This window comes from Cydia fagiglandana, chromosome 1, assembly GCF_963556715.1.
Source record: "Cydia fagiglandana chromosome 1, ilCydFagi1.1, whole genome shotgun sequence".
NCBI lineage: Eukaryota > Metazoa > Arthropoda > Insecta > Lepidoptera > Tortricidae > Cydia > Cydia fagiglandana.
In genome coordinates, this window is record NC_085932.1 from 18,276,579 (window position 1) to 18,301,866 (window position 25,288).

General features: G+C 39.6%; 1 protein-coding gene across 1 annotated transcript; it reads right to left on the reverse strand.

Annotated features, from left to right (window-relative positions):
* Positions 1 to 648: 648 nt before the first annotated feature.
* LOC134665815 (EH domain-containing protein 1) lies at positions 649 to 23,363 on the reverse strand. The gene is made up of 3 exons (XM_063522805.1): positions 22,019 to 23,363; positions 4,792 to 4,962; positions 649 to 2,622 (listed from the first exon to the last, which is right to left on the reverse strand). Exons 1-3 carry the CDS (start codon positions 23,244 to 23,246, stop codon positions 2,420 to 2,422), a joined length of 1,602 nt encoding a protein of 533 aa, XP_063378875.1. The 5' UTR covers positions 23,247 to 23,363; the 3' UTR covers positions 649 to 2,419.
* Between the last annotated feature and the right edge of the window lie 1,925 nt (positions 23,364 to 25,288).

A 25,288-nucleotide genomic window follows, 5' to 3' on the forward strand; every position in this document is an offset into this window, starting at 1 on the left:
CCGCCTTCTGCATCTGTCCCTTGATCCAACCACGTAGCGAGAGTCTCTCGAAATGTTGGTCGAGACTCTTCGCTATTAAACCGTTCACTGAAGGAAATTCTTTATTATTAGGTTGATTCTAATCATGTGGCTCGGCGTTTGGTCTTATGGTCGGGCAATGGCTGTTCAGCCTCTCAAAATATTGACTATTGAGAAAATCAACTTACTACTAGTGAGCTTAGCTTTTAGCCTCGCTTAAAATTGGCCATTAGAGGTAGATAAGAAAGTGGTGCTGAAGCTCTCATCTTTGGTATTCCACTGGGAATTGGCCTTAAGCCTAAAGGGCTCTCCCCACACTTGACGCGACGCGGAATCGGCAAAAACTGATAGAATAAAGCTTTATGTCCACGCAATAAGAGCGAAAAAGACATCGTTCGATTTGGATCGGCTTGGCCGACGCCTGAAGATTGAAATTAAAAACGCAAACTTTTATTTCCCTGTACTGAATGTGCTGTGTGCAGAATTGACTGTAGGGGGCCCTGAGCTTCGCACTGCCTAGGGGCCCCGACATGCTTAATCCGGCCCTGACTGTACCATTCGTGTACAATCAATCTACTAACCTATACCTAAAATTGAGGGAATGATGGGGGTAGGAAAATAAAATAAGTATTAACCATTGAATTCTTATCTATTTATTACACTCTATGTATAATTTACGATATTTTTAATAAATTTACATATAATTATGTACACACAATAGCAAATGTAAAAACGTTCATTGCGTGCCCCGTCCAGTGTTAGCAAACTTTTATCGAAATAAATCTCGAAACCGTGTGTTCACACGGAACGACGCACAAAATGGATTCCAAATATCTAACGCATATAAAAATCTGTACCTATTTACACAGAGTTCCCGCGCGGCGGGCTTTATCTTTTAGAACAGAGTAGTAATAATTATAGAAGCTACTGCCGAGACCGGGCGAGCGAGCGGTCCCGTAGACCGCTCTCTACTTATTTGTAGCAAAGGCACTGAACAATCTGAAGGTTTCATAATAAATGCAATATTTTTAGGTCGAGCTACTGTTATACAAAGTATATGCAAAATACCGATCGATTGAACTAAGCCGAGGTGAATTAAATATGTAGTTGTAGATGTGTCATCCTAAGACCTACACAGATATACTTTCTCTCTCTTATTTGTCAGTTCACGCCAGCTTTAGACAATCGACATGTATTAACTGTAGTTACCTTAGAATGTTTAATGAAGGAAGGTACATAATGAATGTTATTGAAATAATATTAATTACTTCTTTTGTTTCTGTCCTGGTCCAGAATCACCTAATAGGAACCACCTTAGTACTGTAACTGTTTCAATTAATAAAGTATATATACCTAATGTAATGAGGACAAATAAAACAATAGAAAACAGGTGAATGATGAATATTATTATAATGTTATGAACTAATACAGATGAGGATGTAACTAAACGTAACCTCTTGGAGCACCAACTTCACCTTGCCAAATAAATTAAGTAGTTAAGCTAAATATTGGGAGCAACGTTTAAGATATAAAATATGAAATACTCTCTCATAAAAACAAATTCTTATTAAAAATTTCGATAAATAATGTAGATATTGCCACTAAATAATTGCCACGTCCTGATATAATTTAAAAATCATTCATCTCAATAGACACATACGATATGCTTAATGCAGTTGTTGTATTAGTGTACACACACAGGTGGTAGAGCCACGCCGCTCTCTGCCACAGAACAAGAGTAAGGAAAGCTGCAGACAGTCACACAAGCGAGTGGGAGGACACAGGGGGGTGTGGGTGCGTGACGCAGTCTGTGCGCGGCCGCGGCGATACAAACGAGTCCCTCACAGCATTCGATCACACACGAGCATTAGCTCGTCACATCAATAACTAAACATACTATATTTTATCATACGTATTTTCAACGCACAAAAAATATAATTTGTTTTTACAACAATTCACGGCTTAACAATCATTCGCGGTGTATAGGTTTTATTATTATGCATGAAAACCGCTGCTTGAAAATCGAACGGACCAATTGACGCATTTAATCGGAGCACCCGTTAGCGGAAGAATATAAAATTGTAAAGCTTACATAATGAGCATTCCTTTACTGAAATCTTAAATTACTTTAGGATACATGTAGCCTCTTTCCGCCAACGGTCGGTTTAGATTGCATCACCGAATTCGATCAATCACAAGATTCCAAACGACAAAGACGAAGGCAATCAGTAAAATATTACAAACTCGTCAACTTTCACAGGACGGTACTAGCTAAATATTCTCTAGAACTGTCATAGGACTGTTGAATATCTGTTAGGGAGTATTTCTACAGGATAAATGGGTAGATATATTTGCCTTCGTCGCTGCCGATGGAGCGTAACCTTACCAATCCTTGTACGTCTCAGTTCCGCTTGGAGGGTGGTACTAGATGCGGCGGCAGGTCCGCGGGCAGGTCGTGCCCGTCGATCTTCACCTGGATGAGGTGCATGGCGAGCGCGAACTCCTCGTCGTCGAGGAACCCGTCTTTGTCGATGTCGGCCAGCTTCCATATCTTGCCCAGCACCGAGTTGGGCAGCTTCGATTTCACCATCTCCGTCTTGGCCGCTGGAGACAAACCGCCAGACACCTTAGCAACTTGCTATAATCTTACTTACACTATAGAGCTTTATTTATAAAATGGCTATGTTTAGATAAGTACAGATTGAGTCAGAAAAGCTGCAGTTGAAGTACACATTATGAAAATTTTGATAAATTAATACAAATCATGCTAGCTCTTATGAATCGACCTGCAATTAAAATTGATGTTTGCTGCAATAACGTCAGTTTCATTGAGGATTCATACGAATTTAAAACAATTCAAAATGGTTTAATCAGAATAAACCAAATGAATTATTATTTTAAAATTTTAAAATCATCAATAAATCCACAATATTACAGCAAATAATATAAATTCGGTGAAATACATGCTTTAGATTTGGAAGTTAAATAGGCCACGCATTTGTAAAATATTTTTTCCACCTTCGATAATATGAAAAGAACCGTATAACTTGCATTTTAAGCATTCATATAATTACTTAGGGGAGACCGAGGTGAGTTGTGACAGAGGAGAGTTGGAACATCGTCGATTTTTGGAATCTATTAACTAGAAACTAGGTCGCAATAACGCGCGTTTGTTAGTTCAAGTTACGAGCTAACAAACGCACACTGTTGCGACCTAGTTTCTAATTAATAGATTCCAAAAAATCGACGATGTTCCAACGCTCCTCTGTCACAACTCACCTCGGTCTTTTCTACTTAATTTATACACATAATTATTACTATTACATATATGTACATTAAATACCTATCAATCATAACAAATATTAAAAAAGAAAACCGGGCAAGTGCGAGTCGGACTCGCGCACGAAGGGTTCCGTACCATAATAAAAAAAAAAACAAAAAAAAGCAAAAAAAACGGTCACCCATCCAAGTACTGACCCCTCCCGACGTTGCTTAACTTTGGTCAAAAATCACGTTTGTTGTATGGGAGCCCCATTTAAATCTTTATTTTATTCTGTTTTTAGTATTTGTTGTTATAGCGGCAACAGAAATACATCATCTGTGAAAATTTCAACTGTCTAGCTATCACGGTTCGTGAGATACAGCCTGGTGACAGACGGACGGACGGACGGACGGACGGACAGCGAAGTCTTAGTAATAGGGTCCCGTTTTACCCTTTGGGTACGGAACCCTAAAAATTATAGAAATCAAATAACGGATAAAGTGGTTGAATTCCATGCCCGTTTTCACTAACGCCATTCCAACATATGTATTTGGTTTGGTTTAGGTTTGTAAAACAATGGATTATTTAATTTTATTGACGTCAGCCTTAGTCAGCCATATTATTGTTATCCACGTATGAAATAGATAATTTAAGAGTATAATAGACATTACAAACCTAACAACCATAATTAAAAACAACAAAACAACTTAAAAATTTACTAATAAATGCCAATAAATAAACAAAATAAACTAGTGGGAATTGTTTGGCATGTAAACTGAGGGCTTTAATTTACTGAGAGGCGTCAACACAGTTCGAAAGTCGCTTCAGAACTTTAACTAAATTGGAGCGAGTGAACAGCTGGTGCAGTGAAGTTATCCGCACCACCTCCTCCCCGGGCCCGAACGCCAGTGCCTTCGACTTTTCCAGCCACGACTCGGGCGTTCTCTCCACCACAAACTCTAAATATGGCTCCCCAGTTAGCACGTAAGCCACGGACAAAAAAACAACCTCCGCTGTTATCGTTATTGTTACTATATTCAAAAGCAACAAAAATATAAACCTGACTGTATGAAGAACTGGTCGAAAGAAATTAGATTTTTCTTCTGGTAAATCTAGATTATAAAGCGGAGTTTCTTCTACACCCGAGTCATCTTCGGAGCTATCGCTAGGTGTTATTTTATCTGTGACTGGGGACTCTGGTCTACTGGGGATATACGTTGAAGTCCTATCTACACTAACTCGGTCGGACGGTAAACTGTGGATGGAGACGGCTGAAGATAGCCTATCGCTACTAGACTGATCGTTTACTAAGAAATGCGCGATTAAGTTACAGTTGTGCGTGGCCACAGTTAAGGCGCCTGCTAATCTATGGAACTCCTGATCGGAGTGTTGGTTATTGTTATTGGAAAGCGTCATGCAGAGTTCTGTGAGCAGAGAGCAATTGTGCGTGGAGGAGAGCAACACCTGTAAGGCATCGTGTGCTCTAACCCCTGTGAGCGTGAGAGACGTACCAGCGCCTGTGACCTTGCCGTCGATGGGGTTGAGTCCTCGGAACATTTCATCGTAGCGTGGCTTCTCGCGGCTGCAGATCCATTCGGGGTCGCCGTGGCCCGCGTCGACACCCTCGCCGCGCCCGTAGCCGAACGGTGACACCTGGTCTTCTACGCCTTCAAATGCGCCGCCTGAAATGTGACAATGAAAATTTTATACAGTATTCTATAACAGTAGGTATGCCTTTTATAAGACTATAGTACATTGTAGGAGAGGACGGAAAACCGCTAAAAGATGGACGAGTGAGTTCGAGGGCCGACACGTTAGTGGAGGCCCTCGAATAATACGAGTCCATCTTTAGCGTTTCCGGCCGAGGCATTACATAGTGCTTTTCACGACTATTGCGAGGAAATAAGAAAACATTTACATAACTATAAGTACTAGCCCGCGATTTCTCTGGTAGCAAATTACTAGCCACTGCCTGTACTGTCTCTTGAATTTCGATAGGCGTCAGCTTAAGAATATTATTTTCTTCACTAGAAGAACTCATTTTTATAGCGAGCGTAGATACGCGTTTCTTATATTTTTTAGTCAAACACAATATACACTATCCAATTCAGTAAGTATTTTCAGATCCCGCCTTTTTTACTTTTTTACCACTTTTAAGAGGCGTTTTTCTGTTATTTGCTTCAAACCGCTTCTTATTTGCTAAAAAAACCACAAACAGCAACAAAAGTCAAAAACGCCTTAAGCGTGAACTGAATGGATAATTGTTAAAAAAAATGAAGTGAATGGTTTTGTCATTTCTTTTTTTTTTAAACAAGAAATTGGTTCTATAAATAACCTAATTTTATTTTTGAAGGAAAAAGTTGCGCAAAAAAAGACCTTTTATTGTTTTTTTATGTTTTAAATGATACTTATTGCTGTAGCGAACTGTCACCAATGACAGATGATGACAACAATGAAACATTGTAGTAGTGGTGGTTCAGGTGCTACGGCTATTGCCTACTTTCCAGCTTGGTTTTAGACCATCTATTGCTACATTTCCGAACAGTGGCGTGAAAAGTATATTGTTAGACATGATACATTAAAGACGCAACCAGCGTACGATTTTGTTCCGGTCGCGGTGGAAACTGCGGGGCCGTGGTGTTCGGAGGCCAAGAGGTTGGTTAGAGACTTGGGGCGGCGTCTACGTGACAGAGGAGGCGATTCCCGTTCAGGCTCCTATCTAGTCCAACAGATATCGCTTGCCATCCAGCTAGGGTTGCCAGATGGTCGGGATTTAGCGGGATTCTCCCGATTTTTAGCATGTGTTCCCGATTCCCGACAAAGTGTAAACTGTCCCGAAAAACAGCTTCACGTTATAAAACAACAATTTCAAGTTCCGAACTGTTGTCGAGCGAGCGAGCTGTTGTAGTGCCAATAATGTAAAATATCGTTGTTTTCAATACAATTACTTTAATTTGAATGTATATTTTTTTCCCGACTTAAGTCCCAAAATCCCGAAAAATTGATATTGTTTCCCGATAATAGCGCTTTTCGATCTGGCAACCCTACATCCAGCGCGGTAATGCCGCTAGTATCTTTGGCACTTTTGGGCTGGGTGGGGGTCGGAATGGGGCTTATACTCGTAGTGTAAGTAAGATAGTGTATTAGTAATGTGTTTAGATTTTAAGTTCAGACATTAAATTTAGTGTGTATGCCTTAAAAAACAAATGTTAAATTAAACTTTTAAAAAAAATTAAAGACGCATCGACATTTTGATAAGGAATTATAATGTGAGTAACATAGTTGATATTCGTAAACTTCAATTTATTTATGAATTCGTAGTTACCTAATTCATTTTTATTACAGTTAAACTTAAACAGATACTTCAGAATGTTTTCACAAGAACCGGTTGTTAATAAAACAAGTGGAAGACCATGAAACTTAACAAAGTCCGCGTTACTTCCTCGTGCACCTTCAGGCACGTTTCAGCACCAATGCCAGATCAACAGTCAACACATATTGTTATTATAACAAGCTGCAAATAATACAACGGAAGCGTCAGCTAACCCATAAACAACGTGATCGCATCGTCGTGCGAAAATTATTGCATCGGCGCTAACTAGCCACTAGTACCACATGCATCAGGTTCTAAGTACCTAATATCATATCATATATACTTAGCATATAAATTGGGATTTACGAAGTGATCGGCAGACGTGTGGCCGGCAGTGAGTCAGGCAGTGAAATGAGACTAAAGCCTAATTCAACGGTTACCTATGAGTAACAATGAACAATATGCGGGAGTCATAAAATCACTGGCATTAATTTGTGGACCATCAAACTCACTTCGACGCCCTAAGTGGTGTTAAGGAAGCACCTACAGATAAATGTCTATTAGGCTATTAATATTGTGAGTTATGTTCAATAACACACAAAGAAGCTCTGTCAATGGAGACTCCATTGACAAAGTTAAACAGACTACATATAGGTCAGGAAATGAATGCTCAAAAAACGTTGTAGAGGGAAATGCTAGGAACACAATTTTTGACTCCGTAACTTTGTTTAGACTAGTTAGGAGGTGAACATATCAAAAGTCCCCGGCTGTAGCCTCGGTGCTGCGGGGCAGAGGGGGGTAAGAAGGTCGAATTTTTCGGTTTTTCATTGATATCTTGGAAACTTTGCATCTTAGCGACATGACTACTAAGACAAACCGAAAGCTCATAAAATTAGTTACAAGTTTTATCTAGTCAAGTTTTTCGATATCTTGAATAGTTTTTGAGATACTCGCTCTTGAAAGTTTATTTAGGGATTTTAATTTTATCTTGATATCTACATCAGTGACGCTGTTAGGCCATGTTTGGTATCATTTTCGTATAAATCGGGGGTGCTGAATTCATTTATGGTATCACATTGACACTATTCTGAAGTAAAACCAAAATTAAAAAAAATATATTTTGTTAAAATCCTACTTCACGCTTAAACCGCTGAACCAATTTCGTTGAAATTTGGTATAGAAATAGTTTCAGTCTCGACACAGGACATAGGATGGTTTTTATAACCAAAAGCATCTTTTGAGGATGTGAAAAGTGGGGTGGAAGTTTGTATGAGGAGTCAATAATCGCTGAACAGGTTTAGGTGAAATTTAGGATGGTATACATCTGTGATTTAGATGAAAATGATACCTAACATGACTTCAAACCTTACCTTAAGCAGTATTAACCTCAGGAATTCAGTTTCGTTGACGAAGTTGAATTCCCCCCATACTCCATTACACAACTTTAAAGGATGATTATTGAGATAAAAAGTATATTATGTCCTGTCTTGGGACTCGAAATATCTGTATACCAAATTACAATTAAATCGGTTGAGCGGTTTAAGCATGAAGATGAATATAAAAAAAAAGTTATATGTTTAAAGTTTATATGTTTTTTCTTAGGAATGGTGTCAATGTGATACCAAAAATGAATTCAGCACCCCCGATTTATGCGAAAATGATACCAAACACGGCCTAGCAGCTTCACTAATGTAGATATCAAGATAAAATTGAAAGCCCTAAATAAACTTTCAAGAGCGGATATCTCAAAAACTATTCAAGATATCGAAAATTTTGACTGAATAAAACTTGTAACAAATTTTATCAGCTTTTGGTTTGTCTCAGTAGTCATGTCGCTAAGACGCAAAGTTTCCAAGATATTAGTGAAAAACCGAAAAATGAGACCTTCTTTCCCCCCTCTCCCCCCCAGCACCGGGGCTACGGCCGGGGACTTTTGATATGTTCACCTCCTAACTAGTCCAAACAAAGTTACGGAGTCAAAAATTGTGTTCCTAGCATTTCCCTCTATAACTTCTTATTTCTTGGCCTAATATCTGTGGCCCTAGTGAAAAAGGGTACAAGTCTCACGCAGCTTAGGAGTAAAAGGGCATAGGTGTTACTTGGAACTTATACCCATTTACAACTGCGCTGCCCGAGACTTATACCTTTTTTCACTAGGGACACAGATATAGTACCTACAGTAGATAGATACCAAAGCCATTCAGTGAGTCAGGCAGTGAAATGAGACTAAAGCCCAATTCAACGGTTACCTATGAGTAACAATGAACAATATGCGGGAGTCATAAAATCACTGGCATTAATTTGTGGACCATCAAACTCACTTCGACGCCCTAAGTGGTGTAAAGGAAGCACCTACAGATAAATGTCTATTAGGCTATTAATATTGTGAGTTATGTTCAATAATCAATAACACACAAAGAAGCTCTGTCAATGGAGGCTCCATTGACAAAGTTAAACAGACTACATATAGTACCTACAGTAGATAGATACCAAAGCCATTCATAGCCTCTAATAGCCACGGAACCGGGTGCAGCTAGTACTTGCACTAACTGAAAGGGTTGTCGCTCTTCGATATCTGTTCTATTGGTTATATTTTGTCTTTAATTAATACGTGCCTAAAAACAAAAAAATGCTTTCAATGCAACTAATATATCTTTAAAAAAATGCACAGTTAATAAGGAATCAGCTAATGTTACGGTCACGACTTTCAATTGTAAGAATCGAGAGCAGCAACCCTGGGCAGCTGAGTCGGAGCAATCGCATTGGGCATTATCTCGGCTCGAGCGCAAGGCCGCCCATTCACGACCCCTCCCCTCCCTCCCCAGACGGATACGATATCTTTTTATCGGCACTTTTTATTTAATGATTGCAAGTATTGTTCTATGACTAATAGTTTATATAATCTATTTTCTTACGCATAATCAAAACTAAGTCAAGGATATTATGATGTAGGGCAAAACTTCAACTGCGATTAAAAAGGCCAATTGAAGCTTGCATCCAGACCAAGTGCATCAAATAGTCTGTGACGTTCACTCAATAAATATCACTGTTTAATAGTCAACCTTCGTACTGGTGTAATAAATCATGTGGACGGAGAAGTGAGCAAATTGGTGTTGTTGTGCATCGCATCACCCATGCACAGACGACAAACAAACACACACGGGGGCACACAGGCACCCACCACAGATAAGTACACAAATAAACGGGCTGACACGTGGTCTACCCAAGTATCAAGATTATAGTCATACACAAGCCTCTCATTTGATTTGCTAATATACCTATGCGCGGACACTGCGATTATTTAAGTTTCGCAGAAAAAAATATACACGTTACGTGTCGCAATACAAACCGTTTGCGTCAGGGATTCCATCATAATGAGTAAATTAATGTACTTTGTTTGTACAACATCGGTTGTTCACTTGCCATTGTTAGTGACGTTAACTAAGCCTGGGCAATGTGGTACCCATGTAGCTCCTACCGGCCCAGTATGGAGCTGCACTAACATTTTTTACATCAAAATCCGATTGCTGACTGGAGCCAATGCCGCCGCAACGTAAAGTTGCAATATATACCTACTCTAATCAATGTTTCATTTCTACTCAAAACGAGACAAAAACTTCCTATCGTTACACAAGCGGTAACGGAATCAGTGAAATAATAATGTCTAGTCTAGACTAAGGGTTGCGTAAACTGGGATCTAGGTTAGCCAAATGATGTCATGTAAATAGTTTATACCCCGATAACGGTTAATTAGTACTCACTGACATAGTTTTACGAAGCAGATGACTATCACATGATAGCGCAGAGTAAACAAATCATTGATCAAAGTCAACATAGAATCACGACTAGATAGGTCAATACTGAACGATTACAATTTAAAAAGCCGCAATCACTGTGTGAAACATAACTAGCTCGTTATCGGGATTATTGTCAATACAAAGACAGAAGCGCCAAACAGTTTGAAAACCCAAGCGATGACATAATAATCAAGTAATCTAGTTACACGATGGAGCCCGGAGAAAGTGAAGGAAGCAGAACATTTAATGACGGATGGCGGACAAATCGATTTATGATTACATACTCGCACACGACAGCACGGCACGCGAAGCTGAATCAACAATACGTAGTTTGTCGACCAACAATGGAGAGATCGAGCGAGCTGTGGGAAGCCTGCCCCGCAAGGGTAGTATGAAGAACATAGATAGCTGACGCAGACAGAGCAGTTAGCGTCGTCGGACGACACAGGGAAGGTCAGGCGACGGACAGGATACCTGTATCCTCGGCGTAAGGAGGATGCGCGTCCGCCGCCCACCGGCCATGCATCGGCGCCCCGTAGTAGCCGCGCCTGCTGACCGCTTCCTCATACTCTGAGAATTGAATGCATTCATAACGACATCGCACCTTCCTTCCACTTAAATTATTATTTCACCCACCGTTAGTATTTTTATACTTTTTAATATGAATATGGTTAGCTTTTTGGAATGTGTTATGCAAACTTCCAAAAACAAACTCCTGACCAATACAGAGTCAACAATACGCCGCCGTGATAAGTTATCTTTTGCCAGCCGTCAACACGCTGGCAGTTTCAAAAGATAACTAAATAAAATGATTGTTTTCTAGTCGATTCAGAAATTAACAGTCAGTAGGGCGCGCTTAAAGGCCAATATTAAATAATTGAACGAAGTTAGGCCGTTCAATGCTTTATTATGATTGGTGAAAAAGGTCAACTCAAGGTAAAATTAATATCATTAATCATTATTAATGCGAAAAAGAAAAGATATGTACTTGTAAAACTATAGGATTAACCAGACGCCTACATATATAAATGTTGTACTACAAATGCTTTGTTTGCCAATAAACTACGAGTACAGCGATTGATTGTTTGTTTGCAGAAAGGTGAAAATAAATGGGAGCGGTGTCGACTTGCATACAATCACGCGCGCGGGCGCACGTCGCGCGCATTATCATACACCATCGATACAATGGCACCGTTATGTTATGCGGAGGACAGGACCATTCCGAACGAACCCACGAGTATATTGTTTGCCAAAGCATTGGGGATGACATCATGTGAGCATACTAATACAAGTAGACATTGAATATCGCTGATAACTAGTGCTAACATAGAGATAACGTTTAGCTATTTCATTTTACGGCGAAAAGAAAATTTTATATAAGTACCTATCGCAATGATAAGGAATATTAGAAACTTAGAAAGTGATAACGTCCTGTTCCTTAAAAAGGCCTGATCGTTACAGTCCCTCGCATTTAAAGTCATCAACGAAATTCGAACATCAACAAACCCAAATATGCTAATGTATACCTACTCATAGCCAAAGAGAGTAGAATTTTGTATTTTAAGATTTTTTTTAAACTGAAAAAAATCCGAAAACTTTAAAGTTAAAGCCATAGTTTTTTTTTTTATTGAGCATAGGTAATCTATACATGTCTTTAATTATTTGTATTTTAAGCCCCAGAACCACCATGCGAGCACGTCCATTCTAAACAGATAATATGCGCCGCACTATCAGAGATGGTTCAACAGCAGCCATGCTCATCAATCTCATCATTACGTGTGTAAATCATGTGACTTGCACCATCAAACTCATTGGCTCTCAATCTCAGTACCAATCATGCTTGACACAGTGACAATGAATTACTGAAATATTAGTCGGAACTTGATGTAATGTTACTAAAAAAATTGAAGGTTGGTCTACTGAACTCAAAAAAACACTGTATTGAATCCAATTTTAAGTACAAACAAGAGTACACGAAATAGCGAACTAACATTCAATAACAATTTGCGTTTCTCCAATATAAACCTAAAGAGACGCCGATCGATTGTGTGAACATCTAGGTTACCGAGCCAATTGCGACTCAATAGCATCAACTTCTTCTCGCGACAAAGGGAAAGAACAATCGAGATCCGAGGGTAGCCACAACAGCACAATAGCAGCGCACGCGCATGATGTCACAGCGGACGCGGGAACAATGCCGCCACAATTAACTGTGTTCCCGTCTATCGACCGAAATCGAGCGATTACATGCAGCAGTGGAATTGGAGCGTCTATTGATCGCAGTGGTAATAGTTCCTCATTAGTGGGCGTCTTAGGAATCGTCGACTAACCACCGGCGAGAAACGCCAATCAGTAAAGCCAATCCAATCGCCAATTTGACTTTCTTGTGTTTTTTGATAGGTAGCAGTAGCAGAGTAATGCAAACGTTGAGAGCGAAGACTTTCAGCGTACATAATTAATTACACACGCGTACAGCAGCAACAAATTAGTAATATGGGCCATCTCGCTTAATAAAAGTAATGGCTCAAAAGCAATAACTATCCTTTCAAATAATCTATTTTAGGAATGTACGTTTTTTGTTTGATATCCTGTCATAACAACTCATGTGTCACTTGACCTGGTATTTGCTAAACGCCGCAACTGTTTTACAAATTGTCGGTATGCACTATGCACCTCGGGAACTCAGAATTCGGTGAACGGATGCAAGTCAGCTAAACCACTATTAGCGCGCTCTCGGCTAACTCATAACTGTCTAAGTTTTCTAAGTCACAGTTATACTGGATTAACAGAGCTTTTAGTAGTAGGAGACAGTGAAAATACACTGTCAGAGTGGCGTTGTTGGCGATGGCGTGATGAGGCCGCGGCCGACCGCCGTCACGGGCGACGGCGCATGAAGCGCTGCGCTGCAATGGTTTGCGACACTGCACCGATCGATGCGATACCAGAATAATTTTTGTATCAGACGATCTAGAATAGATTTCATTGTTATTTCATCGCGTGGCGTAACGAGTTTCACTCGTGGATACGATTTTTAACAAATAACGTAACTTGTAGGTAACTTTATCCATTTATTTTCAAAATATCTTGTGTTAAAGTAACTTGTCACGATATTACACTTAAAAGATTTTGTTCTTTGTTGTTGAGAGAGAAAACTGTGTACAATTTTAACTGCTATACTGTCACACTGAGTTGTACATGAACCTACACGCTGTAGGTACCTACATCGTAAAATATGTGCCGTGCATGCAAGGCGGTCAAAGACCTTTTTTCACGCTACATACAATTACAGGTAAATATTATATTACCCAGCTAGTGGATTGATACACTGGTGACATTAAGAGCAGTCCCAGGCCTCTACAGGCATTAGTCACCCTTCTCTGCCCACTAAGCCGTATGCATTAAACATGTGATAATTATCGCCCCAGCCAAGCCACGGAGCAAGTTTTATTATCGAATAGTACGACGAACGAATTGAAAATGCTAAAGAGTCGGAATAAGAACAAAAGGATAGCTATAGAATTGCGCCATTGAAAGCAGACAATACTTATATAAATAGCTTAATAGACGAAACAAATGGCTTACAAATTCAGACCGAGATTTAAGCACTATAGGAACGACATTTGACTAGGCTGACTGACATGACAATCAAATTCTGTTTGATGACACATCCAATTCTCGGTACCGTACAGAATTATCCCATTCAATAGTAACAAAAGCTGTTGTTCCGGAGAGTTAATACACTTGTACAATGGACTATCAGACGCATCGGCGTGCGCGCACAGTGCGGCGAAAGTGCCCGTCGCGCTCCCATTAGCAGGGCGGAACCAGTAGCACCCTGCATGGAGCCTTGACATTCACGTTACGCGAAATAGTTTCCAATATAGATAACTGTTTCATTGTATTAGCATAATAGGAAGGATATAAAACGACATCTAGACTCCCAGCTTAACGGGAATCGAGACAACACAAGAACAACATATCCGTATGATCACGCAGATATTTGTCTTAGTGTATAAGTAGCAAATGAAAGCATTTTGGCTTAATTTGCCTTGACACTTACAGCGAGTTCGACGTCTCGCGTCGCGAACAAGTTGAACAACACAACACAGCTCAGATAAGACACCATCCGATCGATAACACATTTACAATTTTCAAAGAGCAGGCCCAAGGCACTCGACGAAACGGATGAGGCGAATTGATATGATTAACACAATTGATTGTGGGACTTTTACACGTTCACTTGAATCACATTATTGGATTGTGATATGAGTCAGAGCTCTCTAATTATTATCTGGAAAATCCAAAAATAGAGAGCTCATATAATAAATACAATTATGATTTGAACATTGCTAGGAAACAATCAATTTATAAAATTTATCTAATAGATGTTAGTGCTTTTGCTTAAGTACAGCAAAAAAAATTAGATGTAATATGCGGCTATCATGGACATACCGTGATACCGTCATATACGCCTTAAAAAAGTAGTTTTCAAAGTTTTTGTTGCTTGTGTTGTACCTACACCCAAGGGGAAAACACGGCACAGTTAAGGATAAACGATAATATGTAAGTACCTACATCCTACGTTGTACTGGAACGTACCTACATTATTTGGGTATAACGTAGGATGTAATTATTTAAGTAGGTATTTATGCTGTAGCCCTAGTCAATAGGGGTAAAAGTATTGCGCAGCTCAGGTGAAAAAGGGTATTGGGTTGGGTATAGGTGTTATATGGGACTTGCACCCTCTTTCACCTGAGCTGCGCGAGACTTGCACCTTAAACCACTTTTTACTAGAGCCAACAGGTATTTACTACAGTAGGTACAGTAGTTAAAAACTATTCGTTCCAGTAACAACTTATAACTTTATCTGGGACGAGTTGATTTTGATTACAGGGTGTTTTATACACCCTTGGGCACATTCTGAAAGGTGAACATCATACATTTTGGCTGTAAAGATGTCGACGTTTTCTATAGGATATCCAAAATTATTTTCGCGATTTCTGGGCTAGCCCCATAGTAAAAGTTGTTTAGTATTACTCATAACAGTCATAACACTTGCAAAATAAAAAGTTGACCAAATTCCCCGTATATGCACCATTCAAGGCCGCAGAATAAATCAAGGCTAAGAACGCTGTAATATATTTTGGACTCGTCAACAGTGAGTGATACACTGAGTAACGATGCAGGTGTTATCGGGTCACGCAGAGGACTGCGCTATCGATCGAGTGTTTATTGCATTGCAAGTAATTGCATGAACTCGATGAAGTTAATAATGATTTTCATTAATCGCTTTGGTTGAATTAATCACTACATTACTGTGGATAGTGAGGTATTTGTGTTCTTAGGTATTTTAAACAACGGATACTTTTAGGTCAACCCGTACATAACCTGTACATAGAGTTTAACAGACGAATGTCAGCCTTGACTTTTAAAAATCGTTAAGATTAATTGTTACTAGACTTTGATCGTTTTTACAAGCTTTTATTTAGTTTCACCTGACCGTTGTCTGTCTGTCTGTAATCAAATCTTGCAAGTTAAATTTGATCCGCTTCCCGGTTTCCGATTGAGCTGAAGTTTTGCATACATACGTTAGGCACTGGTCCCACCGCGAGCTAGTAAGCTATGAGCTATCGGCTATAAACACGAACAAAAGATAAGCACTCCCGTGTAAATAAAAGAGACACGGCGATATTTATAGCTCACCGCTGGGCGAGTAACTATAAATATCGCCGTGTCTCTTTTATTTACACGGGAGTGCTTATCTTTTGTTCGTGTTTATAGCCGATAGCTCATAGCTTACTAGCTCGCGGTGGGACCAGTGCCTAAGTTGGGTGACAATGCAATATTATGGTGTCATTGAGCTGATCTGATGATGGAGACAGGAGGTCGCCATAGGAACTCTATGATAAAACAACGCAACCTAATTGTGTTTGGGGTTTTTAGAATTATCTCGATGAGTATTAGTTGTCTGTCGTAAGAAAAGTACAGTCGGCGATAAAAGCTTGTACCAAAAATTATATTTTTGCCAAAAACTTATTTATTCTTCTGACTTAGAATTAAATTTAATGCGAAAGGGAACAATTAGAGCTAAGAATTTGTGAACATAGGATTGAACAATTTGAAATCTTCTCGAGTTAAGTGTTGTTTAACGTTCGTAAACTATATTCTACTACTCGTATTTATATTTGTGCTGTGGTGTGACACGCGTAAATGGTCTATTAAGAGGTTGGATTAGCAAGAGTCATGTCCAAGCTAACGAGTCGCCAGTGGCCCGAATTGCGCTTCCGGATTAACTGGCGCGTGCGCCTAATAGCTATCTATTTGGTAAAGCATTTGCAGGTCCGTAATTGGCAAGTAGATCCAAAAAGGTCTTATGTGGTGCACGTTTACAATTTTTGGCAACTTGAGATTGCATGACATTTTATAGTTTTGATTAGAAAATTAGGTAAGTTACAGATGAAATTAGATTCGGTGTGAACGTATGGGAATGTTGTTTCTTATATCCTAACATTCGTAATCCGCCCGTTTCTATTTGAGGTGCTATATATATTGCATTGAGTTGTAAATGGTGTAACACATTTTTAATTCCTATCTTAGTCAACTTTCCCTGAAATTATTGATATAGCCAATTTCCATCATTATGAGTATTAAATGACACTTAACGGCCGCAAGAACTCTGAGTTAAATAACATTAATATTATAGTACTAGTATCTAAAGGCATAAAAATAATACGCAATGACGGATACAGCACCTATTATACGCTGGGAGAAACCGCTATCAATTGAATACATTCACCTCGTTGCCACACTACTTATTTTATAATAATACCAACAAGCGAATTATATTGACGGCGATAAAAACGATGCGGTAGCCATTCCGACAACTGTTTCAGCGAAAAGCGAATATTTACGACAGCACCAGAAAGCCAAATTTCTCCATATGATAAGCTAAACGATATGAATACAATAAAAGATCCGATTGGAATCCGTCGCTAATTCAGCGCAGAGATGACGAATGATGACATGTCCAATAATGACTAATAGGTAAATATTATAGGTAGATACCAAGAAAAACATAGAAGTGCCAACACCGTGGAACATGGAAAGACAACTTGAACGTTTATAGATAGCACGTTCAAAGAGAATTAGAACAATTACAGTGGCTAGAGATAGATAACATAGCTGATAGCCACAACACTTATGATAGTTATGATTAATACGTTAGTTGACTGTATAGTTACTGCGATGTATGATGTATAATGATGTAGAATATAATATACTAGGCTGTACAGTACAGTATAAGTCTGGTCTCCAATTCCGCTAAGCTTATAGCAATCTCAGGAACAAGTTACACTAGGAAGGAATATGCTTACCTACAGTGGATCGACAATCAATAAGGTGAATAAAGTTGATGGCCTTGACCGTGATGCTTCCGACAAAAAACAGTGTTTGGTGTTCGTAAAACCAGACATCGATAAACAATTGTCGGATCTGTAATCCGAAGGTTGTGTTGCGTTGTGATATAATGGAGAATCACCGTTCAGCGCACAATGGGCAAGGTCGCGCGACAGCGAATAGGTACGCCGGCGTCGGTATCGCACCGGATCCTGTAGTTAATGGTGGTGCGAGAGTAAGCGAGCCGAGGTCTCGGGTGAACCCGCGTAGCGTGACTTTAAAACCCATACAACTATGCGTCATCAAAGGTGGCACTTAATGCTGGTTTGATTGTGACTCACAGAATGACACTCCGGCTCGACATTATTCGAGTAATTTACACAAACACGGTGTTTAAAACTCCTTTATTATTATCATGTATTACCTACCTACAAATTCATCGTTCACGTGAAACGGTGACGCAAAATGTTAAATAGGTGATGCCTTAACAGGCTATAATTATCACTAGCCTACACTTGATGTGAAGGATCTGCATAGCGCAGTGATCGCTTGATTTGGTTCCGTGTTCCGTGTCTGTTAGTGCTAATAATATATTTCTGCATTTGAAACGATCAGAAACGTTTTGCTAGAAGAAACGAAGTCGGTATCGAGTATAGGTATGACTAAGACTGAGATAGCGGTAATCCTGCGACACGTTATGGTACATACACCCGGAGATTATGATACATCGATGTGATACTTTGCTTTTACTACAGTACGTAGGTATAACTTACGTAATCTGCCGATTATGCTTTACGTAAGATTCATTAATTCGTAATGTCGCGAAAATAATTCATTAGGTCATTGAATAAACAAATGTAACGGCCACATTAACATACGTATTAGTGTAATTAGTGCATCAGAGCATTAGGCCACTGCTATCTTTATATTGAACAGGCAATCAGATTCGCGGGTGACTATGCCACAGCTTTGCTAAAAATGTTAATTATGTCCATACTGTATTTCTTTTGGAATGTGGAAGTAAGGCCAGCTAACATGTCCAGTTACAGGGCGCCAGCACATTTGCCGAGACGAAAGGCCAAGAACCTTTTCAAGTCAATGAACCTTTTCAGAACTCCTCAATTTCGAAATCTTTACTTTTTGTCATCTGACTAGAATAGTTGGAAACGTTAATTACGTGACGCAACGAGAGCCAAGCCAGTTGAGGGGGCACTGAGAACAAAAGGAGGTCGAATTTTGACATGCACCACGCGACAAACACATTTAGCGAGACAAAATGCCGTTAATTTGTACGAAATTATGAGGCGATGCTTTTGGCACGAAAAGGACGGCGCGACAGTTAAGGCGGGGATATAATGCAACAGGTAAACGAAATCATTAGGTGGGAACAAACAATTAAGTGTTGATGAAACCAATGAGCGAGAATAAGCTAATTACTGTAAATGAAATTTGTTGTTATAATTATAGGTACAGAAAACATATATGGGAAACTCTTAACTAATAGTCTTTATTGTTGTCGCTGTCATTTTTTGTTTCCTAATTTGTTTATGAGCGGTGATTTAATTCTCATATGTTAATTATAAGGCCCTAATGGCAATTTTCAATTTACATTGTGTGTCTAGAAAGGGAATAGGTATGCAGCAATGGCCCCGGAAAGCAGCCAGGATGGTCAGGCTCAGGCAGGCGAGTTTTTGAGGAAAGCGACACGCGAGAACACAGTTTGCCTGCTAATGAATGACCAGCGGTAGAAAGTTCCGCCCAATTAGGAAATCAACTGCTGAAACACTTAGTGCCTTTCAAATCCATTTATGATTCTTATGATGACTAACTCGGTAGCACTGTTATATATTGTGCAATGTTTTATTGTTGAGTGTGTTATTTTTTAAGTTTCTCTGTTACCTTCGTTATAATGCGATCGTGAATCGATGTCAAAGTAATTTCTATATCTACTTTAACACATACGGATTTGTGGCAATGAAAATTTTAACTGTCTACACTTAGTGTCTACAGCTACACTTACGTGTTACGAATCAATAGTAATTAAAATTCAGTTAGTCTTTAAAAATGATATCGGGTTTTTTAAGAAGGACCAAGCACGTATCACATCTATAACGATCTGTAAAATTTAGGCGAGCACATGATCCCCAAAGCATGGAACATATACTATACAGCTGATTACCATCTTAGAAAGCTAACGAGAAAATTAGATTGTCCGAAGCACGAAACTTACGAGATTAAGTGTCTATTTTACTATGAGTCAATTCTGGCACGAGATTCTGACGTGTTGGAATTAATACTACTTAATAGGAAATTTGTATTTATAATTTAACTAGTTGGATAGAATAGAGACAAATACAAGGAAAAGTAAACAAGGTTAGGTTTGATATCAATGAATTACATACACAACACACGCCTACAGAGGACGCATTAAAATTACGACCAAAAGCTGACTGACATATGTAGGTGCCTACAGTTTGTCGATAAGCCTGTTTATTATTCAACGAGTTGGCGGTTAAGAATGGTACCTACATACTTGTAAGTACTTACTCGTATTGTGGAACAATTTGTGCACGTTACTTTCATGAAGTATGTAGGTACTCGGTAGGTACAAACTGCACATAACGAAGAATTATGGCGGTTGGCGAACGACGTGTATGTACTATAAGGGCCCCCCCACATCTGGCGTCTTTCGAGCGTCGGCGTCTACAATTCTATGGCCGACGTCGACGCAACGTCGACGCGGCGTCAACGCAACTGCGCAGCGACGTCATTTTCCATAGCGCTGGACCGACGCCGACAGACGCCGACGCTCGAAAGACGCCAGATGTGGGGGGGCCCTAAGCTGCAAAGGTGTAACCCACTATATATGCCTATGCCTAAGCCTATATGGCCTTTTGCAGCTGGGTGTAACAACTTTTTTCTTAGTTGTTGACCAAGTTTAATTGGTCAGCAATAAAATAACTACCTAACTTTTTAGCTTGGACAAAAATGATTTCGTATTTCCGGATGTTTTCAGTCCTCTACAGGTTCTGAGCTGAGCAGGTTCAATGATCACAAGATAGTTATGTATTTTTTTGGCGATTCCGTTTTCTTTTTTTTCAAAATGGCGTAGCCTAACTTTTATTCAGTTTAAAGCTAACCCCGCGAGGTTTACAGCTCACAGAGCCACTAGTTGAAATTATAAAAGTAGGTACAGTAGGTACTAAATTCTCTCACGGGTACACTGGCCCGCTTTGCAAGGACACGACACGATCGACTTGTAACAAGTCGAGTGGCTAAGTAGAATGCATCGCGTGCAAGTAGTGTCACAACATCGGTAAGCGGCAATACTTTAATTATTGGGCCGCTCTATCGGTAGTTAACCGGCTGTGAATCAGGCCGGTACATTTACAACGCTTAAAGAACATTATCGCTTCCGATTGTACGATTTACGAAAATTGACGGCAAATTGATGGCATTTACGGGAATTAGTATATGCTTAGGCAAAGAACATAACACTAACAGTTATTCTTAAACTAATACTTAATATCCTTATCAGAATAGCAAATTCAGGTCACTATCTGAGATAACAGGAGTGCTTACGCCATCACTTCACCGTAGTTATTAGTATAGCCGTGTGTAAGAATGATATAGATATGTACACTCGCGCACGTAGCCTTGAAAACGTGACGATAAGTGCCACTCCTTGCATGGAAACATCAGAAATTACATAGGTACATTATCTATTGTTTGAAATATGAATTGCTCAATGGCGTTAAGTAATTAAACGCTGATGGTTCAAATATGAAAAATTATAGTTAGCTGGTATGGTCCCAAGAGTTGCTGATGGGGTTAACTATGCAGTTGAAAACAAGTTACTGTTATGTTACTGATGATTAACTTGAGAATGACAATACACCCTGCCATACAACATGGTGCGTTCAGTAGAAAAAGCTAAAAAGCATTACATGGATTAGCTAAATATCAAAACGGAAATGTATGCTGACAATGAAATACAACAGATGGCTAAATAGAGTCATAACCTGTCAACAATTTAATCCCGAGAATTTTGTTTATCTGTTATAATCCCAACCCAAGTTATGAGGGATCAAAAAACGAAGCGCTTCGAGAAAAGGTGCCCTGCACTTCGCTTTGCTCGTCTTGGTGGGGGCACCGCAGTGCCAGAACAAACCAATATTATTTAGATATGTCATTCTCGATGTAAAAAAAATTTCATAATATAAAAATACTGACCTTTGATGAATGGCTCGGAGACAACATTATTAGTGTCTTCTTGTGGAATCATATCCATAAGGCGGGCAATGTCTGTGGCGAGCATATGATCAACCACTTCAAGAAGCTTGGGCTTGAGAGGGTGGAACTTTGTGAAGTCGTGATTGGCTAGAGTTTCCTGCATTTTCTTAATATCTGGGAAGTCTCCGGGAGAAATCTGCTGTTCACGCTGGATCCTGTCATACACTTGTCCCAAGTTTTTGATGAGTTCCTTTTTTTTGCCATCTTTACCAAACATTGATGGCATTTCTTTCCTTAGCTCACTGACTATGTATGCGTGTACTTTCGCGAGGCGCGCCCTTTTGATTAAATCATTAAGTTTTCGTAGTGCTGCATTTCTGGGGAGGGATTGCATGTCTCTAAAGAGGTCCTGTTCCTCGTCCTCAAAGAGGCGGCGGTTTACGTCATAGCGCAGAGGCTGGTCCCAGAAGGAGCCGATGTAGACTCGCGCCACCTCTGGCGTCTGTAGCACCTTCCCGAGAGACCACATAAGCGCGCCGTACACACGCATTAACTGCTGGTGGTCTATCATGTCAGCTTTGTTCAACACGATGCGAATCTTATCGTCGTGGCCGCGCAGCGCTTCTATGCTGCGCCGGAACTCGTCAGAGATATCAAGCTTATGCGCGTCGAACAAGAGGATGATGCGATCTACACGTTCTGCAAACCACTCCAACACGCCAGTGAAGTCGTATCCTCTGTCCACACGCTGTTTCTCGCCTGACAGAATACCAGGAGTATCCACGATGGAAATGCCGCGCAACACCGGTGACGCTACTGTCGAACACTGGAAGCGGTTAAGGAAGGCGTTTCCGAACTTGCTGAGGGGTCGGAACTGTTTCTTCGGGTCGACGACGAGCGCGTTTCCGGGAATAACGCCTTCCTTCTCATCGTACATGACGGCAATGAAGCGGTCTGTGGTGGGCTCGGGTCCAATGCGAATGCCAGGGAATTCTCGCTCCAGAAGGTACTTTATGAATGTCGTCTTGCCGGTGGAATATTGACCCACGAGCAGGATCATGGGCTTTGCATCGAAGTCCGGCTCCTCCAGTTGTGGCGAGTGAAAGTCATGGAACTGATAATGCTGCTCGAGTGGCAACAACTTCTGTTTGTAGATTTTTTTGAGTCCCTCGACGACAGTGTCGATGCTCTCCGTTTTTTCACCCTCCTTCTTTAACCAGCTAAACATGGTGGCACTTTCAGTTCAGCTGAGGTGAAACACTTAAACACAATTCACTCACAGCACTATTTTACGGCGCTACTCCAACGAGACCACCACGATCATCCTCTTGCACGAAAATGAATAAAATGAAACGAGCAAATGACGTGTGTGACGTGACTTGACTTCATCGATGTTGCCATGTCGTGGTAATTGCCAGTAACTTTTCTAATTATGTGGATACAAGTAAAGCAGTTTTAACCAACACTCGAACAATACGAACTTCAAATCCTACATCGACGACGGTGACAGTGACAGCTGGAAAAAGGCGAAGGTATAAAGAGCATATAATCACTACGTTTTAAGAGTCGGCACTCTCGAACAATCCTCGAACCGAATTATGAACGTACATATCCCAACACACCAAATACAGGCTTAAAGATCTCGCATCCAGGCCATAATTGTTAAAAAAAGAAAAACCACACAATACTACCAACACAAAAAAAAACAACGCTAGGGCTCGACACTTCCAGTACCTACTGTTTATCGATATCGATAAATGTGCGATACGTGATGCTGTATTTACCTACTGTACTACCTATTAATAAAATAAAAGAACATTATATATATATATAAACAATTTTATTTTACATGATAAAAATAACATAGTTTATTATTCAAGTAGGCATATTACAATATGCTGAATTCGCGCGCATTCTTTTTTAATCTGGTCCCTTTTTATTGAAGGCACTGGATGGAGAATGATTTCCACAAATGAACTTGTTTCCATTCAGCTTTTGAATAGGTAAATAAATACGCCAAATCCTCATTTCCTTTTCCTCAGCTTTGCCCATAATCGACATCTGAAATAAAGAGATTATCGATAAAATTGGTCGTACACTATTCGTGTCATAGGTTACTTAGTTTTTTACTTAAAAATACTTTATTCACAAAATATTTTCGTTTTAATCATGGATTGTACACGACTAAAACTAATTAAATTAGTAACTGTTAACGACTCAAAGTAAAAAATGAAAATATTGCATACAAACATCAGTTTACCGACCTGTTCGGATCAAGTTGGAAATTTGGCCAAAAATGCGTCAGTAGTTAGTCTTCTTACACACCCACTACAAACTTCACATTTCCTTAAAGATTTGGCCCCCATTTAAATAACAGCTAAAGTTATTTTACCAATTACAATAAAAAATAACCACGTATTTCCACGTTCACGACAATTCAAATGACGTTTGACGTTTTACTACCAATCATACCAACCTAAAGAAAAGTAAGTATAATACGTCTATGTTAAAAACAAGTATGGTATGTGCCACCAAAATGCAACAGCAGTCATTTTAATTCGATAAGATTATTTTTAATACAGTTGCTCAAAAAGTGCTACTTTACGTAGCTGTTTAGCGTGCGGAAAGTTGGTTATCTCGAACTAGTGCTTTTTACTTTTCCAATTTTTTTAAATTTATACTTGTTCCAATTCACGACTACTTATTGATGAGTGTTAATATTAGTTTCCTTTAAACGTCGTAATCAGCATAAAAACCTACCGTTAATGTAAGAATACGAAAAATATTACATATTTCATATTTAATTACTTACCTCTTCATCATTATAACGCGTTTATTTTTTAATATTCAATATTGAAAATTCCGTTCTTAATAAGTTGACTGAATGGAACGGAATAGCTGCCAAACGCCCATAGATATAATATACTTAAAGACGACGTCTAACCGAGCTGTCACTGTTACCACTTTTGTTTAGTGTACGATTAACAATGTTTTTCTTATTTTTTCGCAACTGTATTAAAAAACGTCGTTCGATACACGTGCGGAAATGTCATTCTTCACTCGTCCCGAGTCTTGCCACTCGCCTGCGGCTCGTGGCAAGATATCTCGGTACTCGTGAAGTAATGACATACCTTCCGCACTAGCATCGAAATGTACTATTCTATGCCTCAATGTTGGTAACAAGGGCTTTCATAATTTATCAAAGTATGGGGTGTCGATGGGCTCAAGGGCCCAACCTTTTCTGTTCTCTTTCAAGGCGCAGCAACTAGT